The sequence below is a fragment of the Pygocentrus nattereri genome, chromosome 25, assembly GCF_015220715.1.
Source record: "Pygocentrus nattereri isolate fPygNat1 chromosome 25, fPygNat1.pri, whole genome shotgun sequence".
NCBI lineage: Eukaryota > Metazoa > Chordata > Actinopteri > Characiformes > Serrasalmidae > Pygocentrus > Pygocentrus nattereri.
Genome location: NC_051235.1, coordinates 15,730,191 through 15,747,216, shown reverse-complemented (window position 1 = coordinate 15,747,216; position 17,026 = coordinate 15,730,191). Strand labels below are relative to the sequence as shown.

General features: G+C 38.2%; 2 protein-coding genes across 5 annotated transcripts in view; both read left to right on the top strand.

The window, feature by feature from the left end:
* The window catches only part of tent4b (terminal nucleotidyltransferase 4B), a 29,730-nt gene extending 26,759 nt beyond the window's left edge, over positions 1–2,971 (top strand). Inside the window, exon 12 of one of the 2 annotated variants that reach the window (XM_017693238.2) lies at positions 169–2,971. In XM_017693238.2, coding sequence (XP_017548727.1) covers positions 169–315 — 147 coding nt within the window. In that variant the 3' untranslated portion in view covers positions 316–2,971. Of the gene's footprint in view, positions 1–165 lie in introns of both variants that reach the window. The other variant, XM_017693237.2, reaches the window with a different exon arrangement.
* Positions 2,972–6,690: 3,719 nt separating this feature from the next.
* The window catches only part of adcy7 (adenylate cyclase 7), a 102,602-nt gene continuing 92,266 nt past the window's right edge, over positions 6,691–17,026 (top strand). The window contains exon 1 of one of the 3 annotated variants that reach the window (XM_017693231.2): positions 6,691–7,020. The gene's annotated coding sequence lies outside the window, so the exon portion shown is untranslated. The remainder of the gene's footprint in view (positions 7,021–17,026) is intronic. The other 2 variants (XM_017693233.2, XM_017693232.2) reach the window with 2 other exon arrangements.

Genomic DNA, 17,026 nt, shown 5'->3' with positions numbered 1-17,026 from the left:
CAATACCAAACTGTGCAGGAATCCAGACCTCCCAGACTCCTAACTCCTAGTTTAAAGGGTTTGATGTACTAGGTTAAAGTCTACAAGATCTTACAGACATCAGTTGTGAAGGCACATCGTATTAATATGTATATATATATATTTTTTTTTACCCTTCTCCTCCAGCAGAGCCGGCAGTTTCGGCCAAGCAAAAGCTCTCAAGGTCAGCAGAGCATCAACAACAAAAGCCACCAAAGCAGCAAGGGCCATCACCAAGGCAACAACAAAAGGAGGAAACCTCAGCGGGAGGCGGTGCATGATGACTTGTGCAGATAGGGGGTGCTGTTTTTCCAGACTCACACAAGCGAGTTCTTCCACAGCCACAGGGGGGCGCTGGCAGTGGTACTCTTTACCCCTGTCTGAGGGATATGCGATTTTTTTTTTTTTTTTTTTTTTTTTTTTTTAAAGCAGTTCAAAAAAAGCAAAAGAACAAAAAAAAAAAAAATCAAATGGGGTGGAGTTCCAGTGGCTTAAATCATGCAGGAGAGGTTTAATTTCCTCCACCACTGGCTTCTGTACTGCTTCTTCTACCTGTGGTGGAACTGTGCCTGTCCTTTTCCCTGCAGAACCCCCAAGTGGTGTGGAGGACCAAGGACTTGGAGAGATGGCGACTCAAGGAGCAACACCTTGAAGCCCTGGACTTAACGCCTCACTAAGGAAAATTAAAAGAAAAAAATATATAAAAGACTCAAATAAAAAAAAGTTATATTAAGGTAAATGAGATTTTTAAAATGATAAAGATGCATATAAAAAAACAAAAAAAATGCAGTGAGTTTCAGGACAGGAATTATGCATGAAGGTTTTTTGTTGCCTTTTTTCCTTATTGATGAGTGGAAATCTTTTGTCGTGTGCTGATTCGATGGATTTATAGAGAAAAAAAACAACATAAGTAAGAAAAAAAACATTCAAAAATGGATAAAAGCCTCTAAAATATAAGGAAATTTTCATATGAATTTTTACAGGATCATCAAGATTTTGACACTGCGTAGACGCACGCGCACTAACTACAATTTCACAAAGCCAAGCTAGGAGTTAGGTTCTGTTGCCAACATTCATCATCAGCATCATCAAATAAGCTCACAGGACAAATTAAAAGTGACATGAATCATTTATTATACTTTATTACATGTCTTCTTGCCCTAATAACTGACAGTTGTCTTTAAAGTCTGGTGATTTTGCTGCTCAGTCAAACTGTTCCAGCATTGCAATATCTTCTGAACCAGGCAGATACAGACACCCTGTAGTTGCCATCTTATAATGTGGGAGTGTCGTTTAGGGGTAAATAATTTGGGGGAAAATTGATATTGCAGTTAAAATGTGAATTTTTTTCCCCTCTTCTGTACAGTAAACTCTGGCCAAAACTTCTTTTTTGGCCAAGAAGACCAGCACATTCATTTTTTCAGACTCATGCTTAAATCTTGAGGGCCATATACCAGACTTTCTGTTCTCAAACGCTGTGTTAAGTTAAATTTCCCCAGTTGCAACTTGAATGTTGATCAGTGTAGGATGGAGTTAAAATTGCAGCTCTTGCGAATTGTAAAAAAAAAAAACTTTCAAATTGCAGATTAGATGTAAAAATGCTTCATTGTTCATCCCTAATGTCAATGTTGTGTTCTGCTCAGACATGAAGCACAAAATTAATGGAAGAGTGGGCTAAAATGTGCTGGTCTAATTCTAATGAAAAAACACTTTTTAAGGTAAATGGATATTTAACCAAGAAATGATTCATGCAACAATTGTTTTGCCTGGGGAGCTTGTTTGTGTGTGAGTGTGTGTGTGTGTGTGTGTGTGTGTGTGTGTGAGTTGCGTGTATATGTTTGTTTTTGCGTTTGCATGTGTCTGAATTCTGTATTAATGTGTTTGTAAAGCAGTCTCTTTCTAAATGAATTTACATTTGTGATTTATGTTTATGTGGTGCATGAGAGTCCGTATATATGATGGTGTTTGAGATGGCTTGTGTGAGCAGGCCAGTCTTATGCACACTCACTCACACACATGCATAGACAGCCTTACATATACATATATATGCTATTTTTTCCACTGGCTGTTGACAGAATAGTCGCACTGGTGTACAACAGCAACTATCTCGACCGTTTCCATGGCCTACGTGCACTAATAGAGAGAGAATATTTTAGAAATCATTTTCCCAGCTGTACTTCTGTACTTTGAGTGGCTGTCCCCCAGGTCATTTGTAATTGTGAGTGTATTTCTTTTTATGAAAGACTTAACAATCAGAAACGGTTTCAATGTGACGGTAGAACTTAGAGGCCACGTATGTCTCTGTGGGCCGTTTGGTTTTGGTATATTTGGTCCTGTGCCGAGTCACTGAGAATTTAAATGCCTCCTTTTTCTGCTTTCAAGGAATATTGAGTGACCAAGTTACTTTGTAAAAGTTGAGAGAGACCATTTTAATAGTCAGATAGCAAAGTTATTTTAATATGTGGCTGGTCTACTTACTTTAAAAAAAAAAGGGAGAGTAGTGTTTTTTTTTTTTTGGTGATTTTATTATTTTTTTTATATTATTATTTAAATTCTTTTTTCCATCAAAGTCCTGCTTAAGACTCCTGTCCTAGTAAACTGAATTATCACTGCAGTACATCAGCTGACCCCTAGGTGGTGGTGCAACCCAATTTTTTATTTTTGCAGAGGTTCCAGATTCAAATGTAATACCTGTTTTGATTTGATTGTTCATCCATATGAATAATTTAGCTTGATGTTCACAAATATGCCCTCAGATGAAGCTGACGTAGTTGGTACCATCACATGGCAGAAGATTTGAAACCTCTGAAGGAGGCAGAAAAAGCATTTTAAGGGTAATCGGTGTAGAAATCTTTATACACACCAATCCAATGCCAATATTCATGGTTTCGGCTGAAATGTATTCATAATAACCCATGCAATAAAAACCACAGCACAATTATCAAAAACAAAAGTACCATGTTTGTCTTATCTATGTAAAAATATTGGACGTAATGGAAAACTGCTGTCTTGGACCTTTTGTTAAGTAGCAGTTTGAGTGTCACTTCATTTCATCTGTTAAAATTAGCGATGTAACTGAGTTTTTCTTTATATATATATATATATCTGCAATCCATACATGGTAATGGGGAATTTCTGAATGAATTGTTTTTCTGATGTCACAGAGAAATGCATTTACTTATTTGCCTTTTCCTATAGCAGTTTAGTCCATTTATGCTGAAGTTACAAGGAGTGTTTCAGCCTGGACTGATTTTTTATTTTTTATTTTTTTTGAATGAGAGATCATAGATTGCAGCAAGTCAGAACAGAGGTCATCTACATAAATCGAGAACATGCAGTAAAAAATACAGGCTGTGTAATTCTAAATGATGAAGAAAGAAATACTACGTAACCTCACACAAAGTTTATAGGTGAACTTGAGGCAAGAATAAATAAGTCAAATGTAGGAAGTGGGCCCTGTAACGAGTGGAATGGTGAAGACAACATGATTCCTATTATTTTGGCCCAGTGTACACTGGTATGTAGATAAGCCACCCACCTCCACACGAGTCTGACTATGTATCAAAACAAAAACAGTACCAGCATTTTTTGGCATTACTAAAAAGGTCTTTTGCCATGTTTTCCAGGTTAACTCAGTTGTTCAGGGGAAAGAGGTCTGTTTGAATTTTCTGAGAAACATTGCTATGCAGGTCAAGTGGTGTGTGTGTGTGTGTGTGTGTGTGTGTGTGTGTGTGTGTGTGTGTGTGAATATTTCACCGTAGTTACTAATGCTGTGCTACAGTTGTGATTGGTACAAAAACTGATGGAGTTTATCCTGGGATCTCTTTCTGAAAAAGTATTTATTATTATGCTTAAGGTCACAAAATTAAACTAAAAATGAGTTTAGACCCCTAAATGTGCAGAGATCAGTGATATCTATGTATCAAAAGCTGTAAAAAGCTGCAAGTACCCAGACTTCAGTTAGCACAATCCTGTATGTCAGAGATCTATTATATGACTAGCAAATACAACTGTAGATACATCAAAAATGTTAAAACTATGGAGAAATGAGAGTTCTTACAGTTCTTCAGGAAGGCACGTGTTTTCATCAAATTTTGAGAGACTGCTTAATTTACAGTGCTTTAGAGTTTTGTAGTAATTTCAGAGGTTGACAGTCTAAAACCATGCTTAAGAGAAGTATTATTTAATAAATTAATGACTAATCTAGAAGTAAAAGCATGTTTAAAGGTCCAAAAAGTCCCTGTAGGACTGCAGTGAATCTTCTTACCATCTGCCAGTGTAGGAACTGAAGTTGCTCATTTTGGATCGTTTTGCTGTAAAATAAAATGCTAAAGCTCAGAAGCAAAAGTTGTGATCGTAAGCAAATCAGTACAAGGAGCCGAACCAACTGAACAGAGTGAAATTAAACCGAACAAAAGATATACAGACCAAACATCGCTGCTGTCGAAAAAACTAACAAAAAAAACAAAAGCAAACTTGAATCTCCATTTTTGTTGTTTTCCAGTTTTTAACAATTAAAAAAATGCTTGTTGCCTTTTTACACTGTGTGTAAATTTCATAAAGAATGGACCATGGGACCATGTTCAAAATCTGTACTCAGTCTAAGATTTGGAAAGGCAGTATTGAGAACAATTACCTTTTTACATTTTTAGGAGAGTATTCTTAGAAAACACCCTTTATAAATATGGTTCTGCAAGGGTTCTTTAGTACTGAAAATGCTCAAAGAACCCTTTGTAAGATCAAAGGGTCTTCTGCATCTGAATTCTTCAAATTGATGGGGAGTGTGTTGTCTATGGTTCTATATCGCACCAAAAAGGTTCTTACATTTCTCACAAGCTTGACATTGTAATAGTAGAAGATCATTTTTGGTGATATATAGAACCCTTTTCAAAAAGGTTCTATATTGAACCATCTGCAGCACATTCTTGGTCAATCTGAAGAACCTTTTCATGATGCAAAGAACTCCTTGATTGTGCAGAGTTCTTTGACTGTTTATGGTTCTATACAGAACCAGTTTCTTTACCAAAGAACCCTCAAAGAACCATCTTACCACTAAATTTAAAAATGTATACCATCTTTAAAAGAAACACCATTAATGCTCCTGCTAAAGCCTGAGTAGACTGATGAACCAGTGTAACGATCAGGCATTAACTCGAGTCTTGTGGCAAGTTACATACGTCACACAAGTACTCAGTTCCTAGTCGTTTTGGGATATGGCGAAATGTTTGCTTATTTTGTGAGATGCTAGTTGGATTCAAGGGGCAGTGGGACTGAAGCAGGTGATGAGAGCCAAAGTGCAGTGGTGGACAGTAACTAAGTAAATGTAATTCGTTACTCTACTTGAGTAGTTTTTTCATGTATCTGTACTTAAGTATTTCCATTTTGGGCGACTTTTTACTTTCACTCCACTACATTTCAGAGTCTAATATCGGACTTTTTAACTCCACTACATTTTGAGAAATCTGTCGTTCCTTTTGGTTTCTGTGTGTATAAAAACGTAACATGTCAAAAGAAACGCAAAGCCAGAGCACCAATCAGGGCCCAGCGGTCACTTTGTTCTGAGCTTGTTTTGACCTGTTGGTCATACCGACCCAGTGCAGCACACGGTTCAACGTCAGTGCAGCAGCGTAAAAATTTGGGAGCACATACGTCACATAAATGATGAACTAACCTAACTTTGTGTAAATAGACCACAAAATAGAAATATGTCCACATATGCAGTCGTGACTGGTGTGTTTCTTTTTCTGAATTCATACAAACTTTCATTTTATAGTAAATTAATTTCAGTTAGTTTATATTTATGAACAGAGACCTACAGATCAACACAGTAAATACAGTAAAAGAGCTCATTTGTGATCCTGAGTTTAAAGCCAGTTTTTATTCAACTTGTCACTAATTTCCAGAGTAATCTTAAAGTGAAACTTTGCTTGTTTGTAAAAGTGATTTCAGAGCCACTCGGTTCTCCCTGATGGAAACTGTTTGCCTTCAGTGTTTTGTGCTTATGATCATTTTAATAGACATCAGCGTCACTAATTAATGACGTTCTATTAAAAGACTGGTTTACCAAGAGAGACGCTGGAGGATTTTCACCTGAAATTAGTAACAGGACATCAGAGCCATAATTACTCTTTTAGTACTTTTACTTTTGATACTTAAGTACATTTGACGCCAAATACTTTAGTACTTTTACTCAAGTTGAGGTCCAGAGTAAGGACTTCTACTTTTACTGGAGTAATATTTTACCTTGGGTGTCTCTACTTTAACTCAAGTACATGATGTGTGTCCTTCGTCCACCTCTGGCCAGAGTGATGTTGAGAATGTTGTACTGTCACGTTATGAAGCCAATTTCTCATGAAGCATTAACGGACAAATTCCACAGAGAAAACTGCCGACCGGTAACAGAAAGAAATCAAATGAACCTTCGACTAAACACAACAGGGTGGACATTAGATTCCCTTTTTGCACGAATATTACTGAGCAGAAGGAAAAGCATCAGCCGATGGAACAATACACATCCAGCTCTACAGCGCGTGAACAGGACTGCTGGTCCGCTTCCTCACAGAACACCAGCTCAGCTGAACTCGGTTAACAGGCCGTTCGCTCCGTACAGTCGACACGCGTCAATACAGCAATCAAAACATTACAACCAGAGGGATTACACAGAACACGCCTCTGCCGCGATAAGACCTCACAGGGCTGACAGTTTGTTCTGACGTGAACGCGCCTCCAGCGTGCGGGGTCGAGCGCGCGCGAGCACGCGCGGATGCTGCACGGTCACAGTCAGTTCAGCTGCCTGTTGGTTTGCGCGCGCAGAGCTCGCCGAGCGGAACTGTGAGCGCGTGAAGAGGAGCTAATGTGAGAGCAAGAGCTGGAAAAAAACATGTTTCTGTGAGGAACCGAACCGGCTGGAAGACTTCGAGTGAAGGAGAGACTGAAGAAATGTAGAGAAGAAGAAGAAGAAGGAGCTGTTTTACTCTCTCCGTCTACGGCTCGAGCCTTCAGGTGAGCTCATTCGCTCACTCGCTCACTCACTCACACGAAGCTGCAGTTCAGCCGCGAGCGTCTTCCAGTTTTCCGTTTAGAGTGTGGCTGCTACTCCGTTTAAGGTGGAACGGGAACATTAGCGCCACGAGCTTCCGAATAAGCTGCTGACTTCAGCCTTGACTCGCTCGCATTCTCAGAGTATGAGAGAGAGTGAGAGTGAGAGTGTAGTCTGAGTGCAGAGCGGGTCGAGATAAAGTAGGTTCATTTTCCTACATTTGCTTGGAAAACTGAGGTTTTTCTTAGTTTTTTTGCGAACACTATGGCTTCCTCACCACAAGGGCGATGAAACCCGAGCGGTTCCCCTTTTCTCCTGCTTACTCCTTCAGCCCAAAGTTAGTTAACTGTCCTCTTCAGCCTCTTCTGTCGAAGCAGCGGCGTAACATGGTGATTAAAGGGAGCATGTCATACATTTTTTGCACTCTTATCCACTCTTATCCACTTATAGCGTTAGTGAATGTTTATGATGACCCTGCATATTTATAATGACTTTACATTTTCCTGTCTGTCTCTGTCTTTTAGAATTAAACCGACTATTTTTGTTAGTGTTACATGAAGACTCATATATGCAAATGTCTGGCTGATGATTGGCTGCTCTGTGTTGCGCCACATTCAAACTCTCCTCATAACTGCAGCTTGACTAGGTGTAGCTTGACTGAACTGCTGTGGGAGATGGATATTTGTAAATTTAGGTTGGTGTTTGTGATGGGCTGGGGTTGTAGCTTGGTTTTTTATATGTGGACTGGGTAGTTAACAGTACATTTGAATATTTTTTTACACACCCCATTAACACTTAAATATATAAACAGTGACCAGTTGAGCATTTTTTTGACCACAGACTAAATGTTAAGTGTCAAAAGTGAATGGTAGAATAATTTTAAATTTGCTAATAGCTATGATTGTCTTCTTACCTGCAGACCATGTTGTTCATCAGGGGTGTAACGATACTCATTCTGATGTTGGATAAGAATTTGGATTTAGAGAATCAGTCTGATTTTTGATTATTTAAAAAAAGATTTTTATGGACTGATATGTATTTACACACATGTTTATCTTAAAACAAAAGATTGCAAAGTAGTGATGTATAAAACACTGCTACTGAGCTATGCATTGTCAGAATATATAGGATGCACTATGCATGCAGATTATGCAAAAAACGTGATGCTTCAAAACATTTTCACATTGCACAATATTCATTACAGTATTTTTTATTTTTTTTTGCTGAGGTTTTATAAGTTTGGACAGACAATAAAAAAGTAGTGTTGACATCAAAAACCATACAGCTATTTTTATTCAATGATTCACATTCTGCGCTGAAATCACTTGGAAAAGCTCTGAGTATTGAAATCACTTGGAAAATCTCTGAGTATTGAAATCACTTGGAAAAGCTCTGAGTATTGAAATCACTTGGAAAAGCTCTGAGTATTGAAATCACTTGGAAAAGCTCTGAGTTTCTTCTGTGCCACCGAGCCAAGGCAAGCTATGATATCACTGAACGTCAATAACTGTGGCCTGTCTTCTGTCTAAACTAATATTTCCCTTGTTAGCTTCAGCACAGGAAATGGGTATTTTAGTGAGAATGCAGGCTAGGGGAAATCTTAGAGCATGGTCGTCTTATCTTCAGCTGTGTGCGCCAAGCAAGCTGAGGCTCAAAGATGTCTCCTCAGACACATAATAAGAAAACATAAAAGCCTGTAGATCTTGTGAACAGCAGGCTCTCAACCAGCTTCACAAACTTTTATATATCCTCAAATGAGGATCTAGGAGTCTTTCCATTTACTCATCAAATGCAGAAATATGAGAACTGTTTTGAAAGAATGCTTGTAAAATTGTAAAAGTGGCTTGAAATTGTAGTTTGGTGATGGATAGCTATCTATGTAGGTTAGTGTTCTAGATTTACACAGTGGTGGGCGAAGTACGCAAGTCATGTGTTTGAGTTAAAAGTAGAGATACCCAAGATAAAATATCAATCCAGTAAAAGAAGAAGTCCTCCACTTGAGTAAAAGTACAAAAGTATTTGCCTTCAAATGTACTTAAGTATCAAAAGTAAAAGTACTAAAAGATTAAGCATGACTTTGATGTTCTGTTACTGTTTGTAACAAGAGTCTTGCTTCATTAACTCATTTTAGGCGGAAATAGTCCAGTGTCACTCTTGGTAATAGAATGTCATTAATTAGTCTGACACTGACGTCTATTAAAATGATCATAAGCACAAAACACTGAAGGCAAACAATTTCCGTTAGTTAGAACTGAGTGGCTATGATATAACTTTTTGCAAACAAGCAAAGTTTCAGTTTAAGGTTTATTTATAACTTAATTACAAGTTTAAGTTTAATAATAACTTGCTTTAATCACAGGTTCACAAATGAGTTTTCCTTTACTGTAATGCATCTGTAGGTCTCTGTTCATATACATAAACTAGCCAAAATAAATTGACTATAAAACGAAAGTGTTTGTGTAAATTCAGAAAAAAGACACGTCAGTAACGACTGCATATGTGTACAGATTTCTGTATCGTCTGTATTCGTATGTATTGTCTGTTTGGACAAAGTTAGGTTAGTTCCATCATTTATGTTGGAAGAGACACTGTCAAAATTTTACATTGCTGCACTGATGTTGAACCGTGTGCTGCACTGGGTCAGTTTGTCCAAAAGGGCAAAACAAACTCAAAACAAAGTGCACTGTGCCCTGATTGATGTTCTTGCTTCACGCTTCTTTCATTTTGACATATTAGGTATTTAGGCACTCATAAACCAAAAGGAACAATGGATTTTGCATAATGTCGTGGAGTAACAAGATACTTTGAAATGTAGTGGAGTGAAAGTAAAAAGTCACCCAAAATAGAAATACTTCTGTAAAGTACAGATACACAAAAACTATTTAAGTACAGTAACGAATTACATTTACCTTGTTACTGTCCACCACTGGCTTTACATTATAGTAGGGATACAAAAAAACAAAGTTAATAACTAATAGTTCTTAATATTACTCAGAATCTAGAAGTATACTAGTACAAGTACAGGTACTGTAGTGGTTGAGCAGAAAATCTAATTTAAACGGCTTTCCACTTATTCCAGATGTAGCCGATCAGCCAAGACATGTTTGGTGTTCAAATTTTGCTTCTTTAAATTAGGACTGCAGCTACAAAGCTAACATTGCTAACAAATTCAAGATGTCAGTATTCACAAATCTAAATCTGTATAACTCTTTTCAAACTGCATTCAGCTCTTCATTAAGGCATCAAAATAAATGTTGAAATATAAGCTGTGAAATCTGTCCGAACATGATCTGTCATGCAAATCCAGCAAAATAAATCAGAAGATTATCCAGAAACAAAGTATAAGTTCAAATACAAATTTTGAGATGCCCATGCAGGAAGATTGGTTAACTGTCTTCATATAACTACATGCCACTGTGTTCTGATTTTGGATGACTGTTGATGCAGTAGTGGGTGTGAAGAAGCTGGAGTGAAACTGAAATCGTTAGTGGAGTGTCTGTCCTGTGATGAATCTATCAGCTTTGGCAGAACGGGTGAATACATCTTACTGGGACACATGCACTGAAGAAATCTCTAATGCAGTGCATGCAGTGAGAAAACAAGGAGGAAGTCAGCGTCTGGCAGGGAGAAAAGAAGGTTTGATGCCTTTAGGCTGTAGTTTGGACAGATACGTCTGTTGCTGTGTATTAAAATAAATTCAGGTCTTTTTGTGGTTTAGATCTGTTGTTTTTCATTTAGTAGGGGAAGCCTGTTGTCTTTTTGAGGCCTGAAGCTGGTCAAAGAGTCTCACCCTCTATATCTGACCTCGCCAAAGCAGAGAAAAAAAAACAAATGCAGCAAGACTTAGTAGGATAAGGGAACATTAGACGACATATTAAATGGACTATTAATTATTACAATGAAAATGAAGAAACTGCAGAAATGATTTAGGCAACATTGCCTCTAGGCTCTTGGAGAGGTGAAATCTCTCATTAACAGACGAGACAGGGCGATAGCTAAGTGATAGATGAAGACTGAGTGTTATTATGGGTTGAAAATGAAACCTAAACTCCATGAATGTGGTGTAACTTAATAAAGTAAGTGGGTCACAACAGTTTTCAGACAGATGCCTAATCTGCTTGTTTTTTTTCCTATATATTTGTTCTTGTGCACTCCAAGCATACACTAAAGTGTGTGCTTGTGTGTGGGGTTATGCCAAACCTGCATATCTTTTATTAGTTTTAGTTTTTCCCTTTCTTCTTGGAGCATCTGCGAGAACCAGGATGCAGGCATTGAGACACAGCACATAGGAATTAATGAGCAGGCAAATGTGGTGTGTAGTTTTATTACGACAGTGAGTTGACTGATTTCACAGTGTTATGGCTCCAGACATAGAGCCATTTGTTTCTCGAAAGTGCTTCTTTCTGCTGATCTGTGACCAGATTTAATGTACGCAAGGCTTAGTTATATGTAGGGAAGGCTGTTCCTGGATCAGTGTAATGTGCAGCTTCAAAGGAGACCCATACGAAGTAGATTCAACATGGAGTTTACTTTTAGATTTTGTACTTTATTTTTGCCAGCAGCAAACTCTGCAGGTGCTTCCGTACAGCTTACAGAAGTACTCTGTTCATTTAGATTTTTTTTTGTTAAAAGAGCAGAGAAAATTCCAGAAATTTGGCTCCAGCAGAACCAGGTGTGAAAACAGCCGAACTTCATCATAAGACTACGTTGTGTGGACATAGCTGTGTGTTTGCTGAAGCCTTTGAAGAAGGATGAATCTATTATTATGCAGCAAATCTGCTGACGCACGCTTCTACCTCAGCCAGATTCACCTCACTTTACATGCACACCCTTGTTGCCTGTCCCTTAACCAGTTCAGGGTTGCTGAAGTCCTTATCTCTAAAAAGGCTCATAATTTTTTGGATTTAATATTTTCCCTTGAGGTCCAGATATTATGTCTTTTGCTCAGAGTAAAGAGGAAAACACAGTTTTCAATGTATTTTTATCTCTAAGGCTGCTTAATGAAATACATAAGATGTAAATGGGAGGTAGAATGATATCGGTATCAAAAGATAATAACTTAAAGAAAATGCCTTTGAACAGGTGTTTTAGATTGCAAACTATTTAGGTAATGCTTTGTTACTGCTATTAAATGACTGCATTTTATTCGTTTCACTGCATTTGTACAAACCCAAGTCCATTGAAGTTGGGACGTTGTGTAAAACATAAATAAAAACAGAATATGATGATTTGCAAGTCCTTTTCAACCTATATTCAATTGAATACACTACAAAGACAAGATATTTAATGTTCAAACAGCTAAACTTTATTGTTTTTTGCAAATATTCACTCATTTTGAATTTGATGCCTGCAACATGTCCAAAGAAGTTGGGATGGGGGCAACAAAAGACTGGGGAAAGTTGAGGAATGCTCAAAATCCACCTGTTTGGAACATTCCACAGGTGAACAGGTTAATTGGAAACAGGTGAGTATCATGATTGGGTATAAAGGGAACATCCCTGAAAGGCTCAGTCATTCACAAGCCAGGATGATGCGAAGTTCACCACTTTGTGAACAACTGCGTGAGCAAATAGTCCAAAAGTTTAAGAACAATGTTTCTCAACATGCAATTGCAAGGAATTTAGGGATTTCATCATCTACAGTCCATAATATCATCAAAAGATTCAGAGAATCTGGAGAATTTATTTGTTTTACACAGCGTCCCAAATTCATTGGAATTGGGGCTGTAACTCTGTAGAGGTAGTTGTTCTATTGTGTTGCTAATCTAGGTAGACATAGTCACAATGCCTACATTTTACTAAAGTTTATGTATCGGAATTGGCAGATATGCACATCATTCCAAACTGATACTGACACTTTTGACAGCTATGTCATTTTTTCCCTTACATTTTTATATTTAAAAAAATGTATAATCACAACAACAGGCTCAGACACCCTTGGTGCATCCCTGCTACAGAGCATACTGTGTTCAGGTGTACAATGCTGTGGGTGTAGATCCATACTTCGTGATGGTTTTGACTCTTTGATGTCTGTAGAGGAATTTTTTCCCTTCCATATCTCCCTCTCCCTTGTTAAACGCTTCCTTCCTCCCTGTCTTGTGGGATATTTTCACACCCCTTACACACACACACGCACACACATAAATGGAATTAATTTTTATTTTACTTCCTGCTATCATTGCTGCCTCCAGTCTCTCGCACGTGTCCCGCAGTTTTGGTTTAGACACTCTGTGTGAGAAGCCACTGTTATGGACTCTCTGCTTTGGTCTGCTTGACTTTCCCACGCTTGTGTGACAGGGCAGTCCACTTGTGTGGAGATTTCACCTTAGACAGGGCAAAAACATGTAGTCATAGGGTGCTTTCACACATACCTTCTTTGGTCTGGATCTTCAAACTTTTTAGTTTGGTCTTTACCAAAAAAGCAGGTGTGAAAGGTGCCATGGTTGGACCAAAGGACTGAAATTTGGTCCAACCAAAAGAGGTGGTCTTGGTCCAGATCGAACTCAACCATGATTTGGTTTGTTTGTGGTATGATAAAACTTTTTTTTTTGATTGGTTCAGACTTTCCAACCAATTACATAAAGCTGAGACAGACTCTTGCAAAGTCTTTCTTCGCTAGATGGAAGAAGTTGTGCTTAGAGATGATTGTGACAGGTGTGTGAATCATTATTTAGCAAATGGTGGATTGGCTGAAATCTTGAAAGTCTTTATTTTACAAGTTGTTCTGACAGTACCTGTGATATACTCAGAAAGGTATATTGTGATGCAATTGTCTGTAATAACAGGCTGACACATGTTACCACGCTTCATAATCCAACTCTGCTGTGCCTTACTATTCCATGTGACTGATACTGCATCATGTGGTGTGTGTGTGTGTGTAAAACCTTAGAGGTCACTCTAGGGATAAATTGGAGTCTCCTGAAGTTGAAATCTTGAAAGCTCATGACCATAACCATGCAATGTAAAAACCTCCATAAACTACACTACGTTGTGGCTTCCCACTGTTGATTGCTTTACCTTCTATGTTAACGGCAATGCAGTGCTTTTACAGAAAGAGTAGCTAGTTGACACATTTCATATGATGCATGCTAGAAATCCCTAGTGTTCTCAGAGCACTACTCATTTTTTCTTTTTTTTTTATCTTCAGATGAAAATATAACTCATTATGTGGAGATGTAGAGATGGGCTCATATACAGAATACAACACAAACCTGTTTGGATCTTCTGATGGGTCTTGATTACAACGTCAGATTTGTTTTGCATCAAGTGCACGATTACACTATTGCATCCTACTTTGAGCTGTGCCTTCACAAGGGATTGGATTGGTTTAGAAATTTCATAGCTGGTTTGTCCACACCCTAATAAGTGTATGTTTCCATGCATTTTTAGCCCAAAATTTCTCATGATTTTCCCCAGATGTTCTCGTTACGAGATCATGTCTGTCCATCCAAGACTATAATTAGACAATATATACATAATGTGCGTATGTGTGTATTTGGATACTTGTAAGATGTAGTTAGTACGTCATTAGGATGCTTGCCTCTTTAAAGTCTGTTGGGGTTTTTTTGATACTTGAAGTTCAGTGACTGTCAGAGATGGACGTCTACATAAACACTTGATGGCATGTTCCACATGTGTATAAAAAAAAACTATGCCTAACACATTCTGTCATAGTTTGGTCCACCCTCACAGTCTACTTTTAGCAGAGTTCTGAACAGTAGGTACTTATGTACATGTTTGCACATTTTGGAAAAATGTTGTAAGCTTTCAGCGACAAGCTTTTTGGCAACAGCTCTTACCACTAAATCAACACAGCATTAGGCACTGATGACTCAACACCAGGGTTGAAGGATTCATTGTTTTTATATCAAAATTGCAATATAAAAGTGAACAAATGCTGCAATTTCTATTAAATCACATTATTCAACATTGTCCTAAGTTTTAAGTTTAAATAAATTATGTTTAACCTAAGATTAGGAACTAGCATTTTGTCACAGTATGTTTAGTGTCCATAAAAAGGATGTACTGGAAGTTTTGGTCATATAAAGACATGAATTGCATTTAAATCACAATGGCAATATTGGTCACAACAATCACAATTAGATATTTTCACTAGATTGTTCAGCCCTACTCAACACTTACATGTGCTTCAGAACAGGGTTTTACTAACAATATGCACCTCAGCATTTTATAAAATGTTAAAACTTAGGCATTGGACCTTCTCTTGTATGTTGGACCTTTATTAGAGTCAAAAATTAGGGTATTTATGTTGAACGTTTCATTTGAAATTTAGAATAAAATTGGTGTGAAGGACAATGCAGAAAAGTACAAAGTTTAGAGTGTGCTGTCTTTTGCTGCAGTTCAGTTAGAATTAAGTATAGCTTGAGTGATGTGTTTGCAGCTATTGGTGTTTCAGGGGTTAAATTCATTCCCTTACTGCTTTTATGATTTTCTAACAATTTGTCAGTAATGAAGACGTTTCCTCTGAAATGAAAACAACGTAAATGTGTTTCTGATTTAACGTCATTCCTGCCTTATTGTATAGCCAACCAACATAAAACCAAAGCATGCAATAATAAAATGACTGGGAGTGGTGCCATTATTGCTTTTCATAGATTTAGTCAGATTCACTTACTCTTTATTATTCTGGGTCTTGGGGCATTTGATGTGTGAGTGACTTTTCCTTCTGATTCCCATGACTTTACCTGCTTCCCCCCATGGCTGAGAGAGAAGGATTGAGTTTCTATGCAGTGTGTGTCCTGTGAAGGTTGTTGTGCTCTTAACATGCCACTCTTGCAGCAAAAGCATTACACTTAGTGAGAGAGGGGTCGAATGTGTTGAGTTATTAGACAGTTGATTAAGTGCAGCTTGATTGCTGCTAGAACAAAAGGACTCCAGCTGCCAATCGCAAGGTTGGTTTTGCCGCCTTCCTCAGCTGCTCAGCCTTTGTAGTTGTGGCCGTCTTGCACTCTGCTCCCTATTGTTAGACGTGCAAGGCTATTTTAGATGTGTGGCTTGGCCTGCCCTGTCGTCATATTTAAAGTCTTGGTGTTGCGCAACTGAGCATTTTGCTGTTCTGAAGAGTTCTAGCTCTTGAAGTTCTAGAATGCAGTGCAAAGCACTGCTTCTAAAACATTCAGCTCCAGGTTTGTCGGAAGGAACGAATCAAAACAAGAATCTAAATCAGTTTTTCACCTTTTTCATTATGTGTACATTTAATAGTTTTTCATTGCATAAAACAACTTGGGATAATTCATTGTGCCACTAAACTGAAACTTGATAAACATTTTCCGACAACCAGACAGGGTGAGTAGTTATGTAATTGATTAATATTGCTTAATTGCCTGATTGCAGTTATTTGAGTTGACTGCAGTTATTTCAGCTGCATATAACTGTTATCTTTCACAGTCATATCTTTTATACGGATATATAAAGATCATGAATTGGGTGCCTTTTAATCAATTGGGTCGCAGCAAATAAACATAAATAAAGAAAAGCAGAAAGCAAATGGACCAGCTTTTCACCTGGTCCAGGGGGCATTAGAGTTTGCCAACCCAGTCTACATGTGTTTTGTGGATTTGGAGAAGAAGGCTTATGACTGATATTCCCCGAAATGTCTTGTGTGAGGTCCTCCAGGAGTATGGGGTACCGGAGCTACTACTTCGGGCCATTCGATCTCTGTACTCCCAGAGTGAGAGCTGTGCTTGTATACTCAGCATTAAGTTGGACCCTTTCAGTGTTAGCGTTGGACTCCGCCAGGGTTGTGCCCTGTCTCCACTCCTGTTCGTGATATTCATGGACAGGGTGTCAAGGCGTAGCCAAGGTCAGGAGGGCGTTATGTGTGGAGGTCGGAGGTTGGTGTCTCTATTTGCAGACAATGTTGTTCTTTTGGCTGAATCACATGGATGCCTCCAGTGCTCACTGGAGCGGTTTGCAGCTGAGTGTGAAGCGGTTGGTATGCGGATCAGCA